The 6,463-nt window shown below is 55.4% G+C and overlaps 1 protein-coding gene across 2 annotated transcripts in view; it reads left to right on the plus strand.

The window, feature by feature from the left end:
- Nucleotides 1-5,247, plus strand: part of SLC6A13 (solute carrier family 6 member 13) — a 33,427-nt gene extending 28,180 nt beyond the window's left edge. For both annotated transcript variants that reach the window (XM_009288318.2, XM_009288319.2), the window contains 6 exons: nucleotides 858-970; nucleotides 1,117-1,254; nucleotides 2,395-2,497; nucleotides 3,155-3,255; nucleotides 3,716-3,886; nucleotides 5,116-5,247. In XM_009288318.2, coding sequence (XP_009286593.1) covers nucleotides 858-970; nucleotides 1,117-1,254; nucleotides 2,395-2,497; nucleotides 3,155-3,255; nucleotides 3,716-3,886; nucleotides 5,116-5,235 — 746 coding nt within the window. In that variant the 3' untranslated portion in view covers nucleotides 5,236-5,247. The remainder of the gene's footprint in view (nucleotides 1-857; nucleotides 971-1,116; nucleotides 1,255-2,394; nucleotides 2,498-3,154; nucleotides 3,256-3,715; nucleotides 3,887-5,115) is intronic.
- Nucleotides 5,248-6,463: the final 1,216 nt, after the last annotated feature.

Below are 6,463 nucleotides of genomic sequence, written 5' to 3' on the forward strand. Positions count from 1 at the left end.
GCTGTGGGGGTGCTGGGAGAGATGCCCTGCTGTGGGCACAGTGGCTGGGGTGGGAGAGCGGGTGCTGTCCCGGGGGGCTGCCATGGGGTGGGGGTCATACCTGGAACCCCACCTGGCTGATGCTGTGCCCCCTCCTCCCAGGGACTGCGTGGCCCTCTGCTTCCTCAACAGCGGCACCAGCTTCGTGGCCGGCTTTGCCATCTTCTCCATCCTGGGCTTTATGGCGGCGGAGCAGGGCGTGCCCATCGCTGAGGTGGCTGAGTCGGGTGAGTGGGGCTGTGGTGGGACGAGACCGTGGGGGTGCTGCCGTTTGGGCCCCCTCAGCAAGGGGAGCATGCCCACAGGATACCCACCCTGGGGCAAACAGTGTTGCAACCGCAGGTTCCCATCCTGGCGGGCAGCTCTGCTTTCTGCCTCCAAAAACCAGGGAGAAACAAATGCACGTTCATGAAATGTTAAGATGCAATGGCCATGTCTTGAGGTCAATATAAGCTGCCGATAAGGGTTAGGGTTAGGCAGCTGCTGTCTCTCAGTGGGGGGGTGAGGTGCCTGCATGGCATATGCCCAGGCTTGTGCTGTGCTCCCCTGGGCTCAGAGGCTTTCCTTGGCTCCCAGCCCTCGCGACGGTGATGCAGCTGGAGCTTGCTGTGTCCCCTTTCCCTCCCTTCCTGCTGGGCTCCTCTACCCCTCGAGAAGCCTGGGTTTCATGCACAGTGTTGGTATAACTGGAGTGAGAGGCTGCATGGCTGCAGGCTGTGCCTTGGCTGGGTAGCTGCCTCAGATGGGTCTGCATCAGCTGTGCTGTGCCGCTGCCGCTGCCATGCTGCTGCCTGCTCTGAAAGCCCTTCTCCCCGCAGGGCCTGGCCTGGCATTCATCGCCTACCCTCGGGCTGTAGTCATGCTGCCCTTCTCCCCGCTCTGGGCATGCTGCTTCTTCCTGATGGTTGTTTTGCTGGGACTGGACAGCCAGGTAAAGGCACAGGTGCAGGGCGATTCCTTACCAGAAAAAAGCCACCGTCCCTTCGGGACAGGCTTGAACTTGGCTGAGTGGGGGGCAGTGGGGCTGGGGAGCTGGTCAGGACAGGCTGATGGAGGTGGGATCTCTGCTCTTTGCAGTTTGTCTGCGTGGAGAGCCTCGTCACAGCTCTTGTGGACATGTACCCCACCATCTTCCGCAAGAAGAACCGCCGGGAGACCCTCATCCTGCTGGTTTCCGTCCTTTCCTATCTGGTCGGGTTGGTGATGCTCACAGAGGTATTTTGGGCTCAGACCACCTGCGCGGTGCTCGCTGGGTCTGAGTGCTCCGCTGGCAGAGGGGGGCCTGGCGGGTGGTGGGGTCCTTGCTGGGACCGAGAACTTGCTGGTGAGCCCCATCCTGCTGCACAGTGCCTGGGGGAGGCTGCCCTTCCTCCCCATGATGTTCGCATTTTCCCTTCCAGCCCTCACCCCTTGTGCCAATCACAATCCTGAGACCTCTCCTGCCAAGAGTGATAATTGGAGCTCTGGACAGCCCATATTTTGGTTATAGATTTATCTTTACATGAGCCAAACCTTTACAGCTGTAGCCTGTTTCATGGTGAGGGGAGTGCCTTTGTCCTCTTTCCTCCTGGATGGAGCTATATGAACACTTGGTGTAAGGAAATTTGGTGGGCCTGAGTGAGCCCCATATCTATTACACTGATTTCCTGTATATTCCCCTTGTTGTGATTAATTGGCTGGGAGTTAAACTGTTCTGGTTTAAAACCTTTAACTCCTCCTAGCAGTATGTGTGTAGGGATTGATGCTGCCATGATGCTCTTTGCATCTTCTGTTTTCCTTTGGGCATAATTTTGAAAAAGCTGCCTTCGATGTTGCACCTGCAGCTTCGTGCCTGGACTTATCTGCAGGCCCATTTTGTAGACAGCCTTGCAGACCTGGGCAGTGAAACAGCCCGGCTGCCAGCCTCTGGGCCCACAGCAACAGGTACTTGCAAAACTGCATGCACTGTTACTTCCCTGGGCAAATTAGGAGGCTGAAGTAAATCAGATGCATTGTGTCTCTTAAGGGGGTTTCCATCCTCACTTCCAGATACAAGAGTTGCTTTGTTTTTACCTTGTCCTAAAATATCCCCACGATCCCTGGCAGTCACTTGCCCTCCCCTGCCCTGCCCTAGAATGAAGGGTTGCAGAGACTCCCGAGAGCGGGACTGCTTCATGTCTCCATCAGGCCTTGAGCACAAGGGACATGGCCTTTGCTATTGGCTAAAACCATGCCCCAGAAAGAGGAAGGTGCCTCCATCTCTGGGGAAGATGTTGAGTTTGTTTCCTGCTCTGGCTGGAGTTCTTCGCCTGTGCCTGATTCCTCTCCCCTCTCTCCCTCCCCACCTCGCCTCGCTGCCCTCTTGGCCCTTCCCAGGGTGGGATGTATGTCTTCCAGCTCTTTGATTACTATGCTGCCAGTGGCATGTGCCTGCTCTTTGTGGCCATCTTCGAGACTCTTTGCGTCGCCTGGGTCTATGGTGAGTATGAACCAGGGGGGTCCCCAGCTCTGGTCTCTCAGGCTCTCGCTTGGTCCATCCTAAAAATGCTGGTCCATAGCTTCTCTTGGCATTTGCTTCGCAGTGCAAGGCAGACCTCTAAACCCTTGCTTTGGTGCCCATGGACTCAGGTAGCGGAGGTTTCCTCACAGCAACGCCCTGGGGGATCTGCTTGGCAGATATCCACAGCATGTTCCTATGTGCCCCTGCTTTTGAGGCCCTCCTTCCTTGGGGACTTGGAGCTGGCTGGGAAATCCTTTCCCAACATGTGTATAGAGGAGTCTGAGACCCTCAAACATTTTTGAAAGCCCTCTCTCAGCCTTGATGTTCACAAGAGATGGGTAAAACCTGGGTTCAGGTCCCAGCCTGGGTTCAGGTCCTAGCCTGGGAGATGCCAGCTGAGGGGCTGGCCCTGCTGACCCTCTGGGCTGTTCTGGAGTGAGAGGATGTTAGTCCAGGACAAAGACTGAAGCTGGCCACACTCCTGGCGAGCTCCCCGATGGGGCTGTTGGCTATGCTGAGGTTACTGCCTCATCTTCTGGGGAGCACCCAAACAGTGGTGAAGCAGGACCCCAGACATGCAGACCCTGCTGCCCTCCTTCCCTGGTAGCAGCGAGGCATCCTTCCCCTCTTCCACAGGTGCCGAGCGTTTCTACGATAATATTGAAGATATGATCGGCTACCGGCCATGGCCCATCATCAAATACTGCTGGCTTTTCATCACGCCGGCGGTTTGCATGGTGAGGGCCCACAGGAAGAGGAGCTGTGGGGAGGAAGATGGGCAGAGCTGGGTGCCTCTGAGATATAGATACCTACATATATACAGAGGGATGTTCATATGTATAGGGAGTTATGTGGCCTGTACTATGGGAGCCTGTTCTGTGTGTTTGTGGCTTTGGGGGCCAGGCATGGGGCTAAACAATGGGGAGAGGGGCCAGGCTCAGCAGCGATAGAGGTGTCTGCTGGTGGGGAGAGCTCCTTGCTGCTATGCCCAGTGCTGCACATGGGGGCTGTCCCAGCCAAGCTTGCTTGACTGGTGTCTCCTCTATTGCTGTCCTGGGGAGCTCTTTTTTACCATGAGACTCTGTGCAGGCGTGGACTCACCAGGAAGACCTCTCTTGGCTAATGGTGTTGATTTTCTTGCTCTTTTTCTCTTGGTTTTTCTTGCTTTTTTTCTCTTGGTCTCTTCCACCTTGCCAGGCAACCTTCCTGTTTTCTCTAATCAAATACACCCCGCTGACCTACAACAAGAAGTACGTGTACCCGTGGTGGGGAGACACCCTGGGCTGGCTGCTGGCCCTCTCCTCCATGGTGTGCATCCCTCTCTGGATCGTCTACAAACTCTCCACCATCAAAGGCTCCCTCAGAGAGGTGAGGCTGGTGCTCTGGGATCAGGGCATGGGCTGTGCTTCTGTGTTGAAATCCAGCCTTGCAAGGGGATCATTTGCGTGTTGCAGGTTAAATAGCAGGGAGCCTAGAATAAATTGATTGAATGAGTCCATTGCTATAGCTGACTGTTGGTTTTATTAAGTTCTGCCTGGCTGGAGGGCTGCTCCAAGCTGACTGTTGCCTCTTGGTGCCCTTTGTTCATTGCTTCTGTCTCTTTGCAAACACCATTAGGAAAAAGTTCATTAGATGGAGAGGATAAAGATGATCTCCAGTGCCTCGAGTCAGTTTGGAGGCTGCCCTTAACTGAAGCTTGGGGACTTGCTCTGAGAAAGCTCCAGATTCCATGAGTGTTGTGGGCAGCTGAGTTCCCCAGTCTATGCTGAGGCTATAGGGATAGGTGTAGAGGATCACTGGGAGTTTGGAGTTTCCATCGCAGCCTCAGTGCCCTGGGCCTGCCCAGCTCCTAGAGCTGTTGTGACCCATTGCTGGCTGCCCTGGTTGTGCACTGGGAGGGCAGGGACCTGGAAAACCAGACCTTGCTCCAGACAGGCATCCCATCCCCGCCATGGCTCGTGGTTTCAGAGAGAGGTTTCACAGACAGTCCTGAACCCCCAGGATCCCACCCGTTCTCTGCCTCCCACAAGTGCTCAAGAATGGATTGTGACAGCAATGGGCCCTGACCCCTGTGTCCAGCACAGACAGTGGGGAGTGGGCACAGCTGCAGGAGCATGGCAAGGGCCACGCTCATGACGTAGAGGGTAGCCCCTTTACGCACTTGCTGTCCCAGTTAAAGCCAAATCTGGAGCATGGCAAGGGCCACTTGCTGTCCCAGTTAAAGCCAAATCTGTGAGCACAGGCTGTCCCTTTGCAGTCTGTGCTGATGGAGGGGATGACCTGGAGGTACTTGGGCACCAACCTTTCTTTGGACTGCTTTCTAGCCCTGGCCTGGAGCAAAAAGAGGACAGAGCTTTCCTACTGTGTCTCAGGTCTCTCATGTGCTCAGTGCTTGTCTTGGGACAAGCAGCTCAAAGATGAGTTTATCCCCTTAGTCTCTGAAGTGCTGACTGTCCTAATTTGGGACACCTCTGGCATTTAGGGACCAGACCTGCAGCCCTGCCTGGCTCGCTGAATGATACCCATGACTGGAAGGGGAGGGCCCAGGTCACCTTTTGTCCTTGCGGCTGTGTTCAATGACTGCCTTTGCCTTCCAGAGGCTCCGCCAACTCACCTGCCCACTTGAGGAATTGCCTTCCATGCCGGGCACGGGACAGCCCCTTCCCTCCACCAGAGCTGGCCTCCTGATGCTGACAGAGCTCGAATCTCATTGCTAGGACCAGTGTGGCTCTCCCTCCCTCCCCCCAGGATGGTTTCTATACAGCCTTTACCACCTGTTGGATAACACAAGGATTCTTCACTCGCCAAGGAGAGAGGGATTTCTTGGCTGAGCTCCCTTCCCTGGAAGATTTGAAGGGCTGAGGAAGAGGCTGTTGTGGAAATGGTCTGCGTGGAGTTAGCAATGCACCTTAATCCTCTCTCTGGAGAGGGCTCTGAAGGGGCAGATCAAGCACCAGTATTCCTGAGCATCCCCAGCCTTCTGGTGGGCAGGAAGGAAGGACTGATCCTGGAGTGGAGAGTGTCAGAGAGTCTCAGAGGTGTGGCTCCAGTGTGGACTTTGGGAGCTTCTCCATTCATTCCATTAAATCCTTGTTTTTCCCCTCTAGATCCACTCTGTCTCAGTTTTGTCTCACCAGCATCCCTTGCTCACAGCACGTTAGGTGGGATGTGTGTTAGCGGAGCTGTGCTGGGCATTCAGGTCTGGATCTCTGTTGCACTGGCACATCGGTAGGGGAGGGTGGCCAGAGGAGAGGAAGGTTGGTTGGGGTAGGAAGGAAAACAGGGAACACCGGTTCGGAGACCCCCGTAAGTGGTAGGCCTGGGGTACCTAGGTGAAGTGGAGAGCGCAATGCCATCTTCTGCTGGAGCATTGCCAGCTCCCAGCCAAAAGAGTCATCTGGCTGATGAGTCACTGGGCTATTCCCGGGGTCTGAGAGAAGCGCGTGGGTTTGCGTTTTCTTTGTGCAAGTGAAGGATCATGGGAAACTCTCCCTCATCTCTGCGGGTCTATGTCTTTTTTTGTACTGACTGCCTTCCAGGTGCTCTAGAGCCAGTCATTTTGGTTTTCCTGCATATGGAAGAAGGGCTGCATGGTTGAAGTGGGATCTGCATGTTATGCCAACAAACAAGGCCCCTCATTTCCAGGCTGTCTGGGTAAAAAAAATAAAAATCAAAGAGCTTGTGTTTTAAGTGCTGTAGCCCCAGCATCCGAGGAGGGCAGCCAGAGGGCATGTAACCCCGGGAAGCTGGATGGCTCCCAGGAAGCCCTGAGGAAGCTGGAGCCCGGGCGGAGCTGAGCGGGCAGCCGGAGGTGCTGAGCTTCCCGAAGCGCACATGGACACCGCTGGGCACCGCGCTACGGCCAAGGCTTCTGGTGCCGCGGGGAGAGGAAGGCGTAAATTAAAGCAATCCACGCCATTAGCCACAAGGTGGCCCCAGGACTTC

Source organism: Aptenodytes forsteri, unplaced genomic scaffold (assembly GCF_000699145.1).
Source record: "Aptenodytes forsteri isolate BGI_AS27 unplaced genomic scaffold, ASM69914v1 Scaffold56, whole genome shotgun sequence".
NCBI classification, from domain to species: Eukaryota; Metazoa; Chordata; class Aves; order Sphenisciformes; family Spheniscidae; genus Aptenodytes; species Aptenodytes forsteri.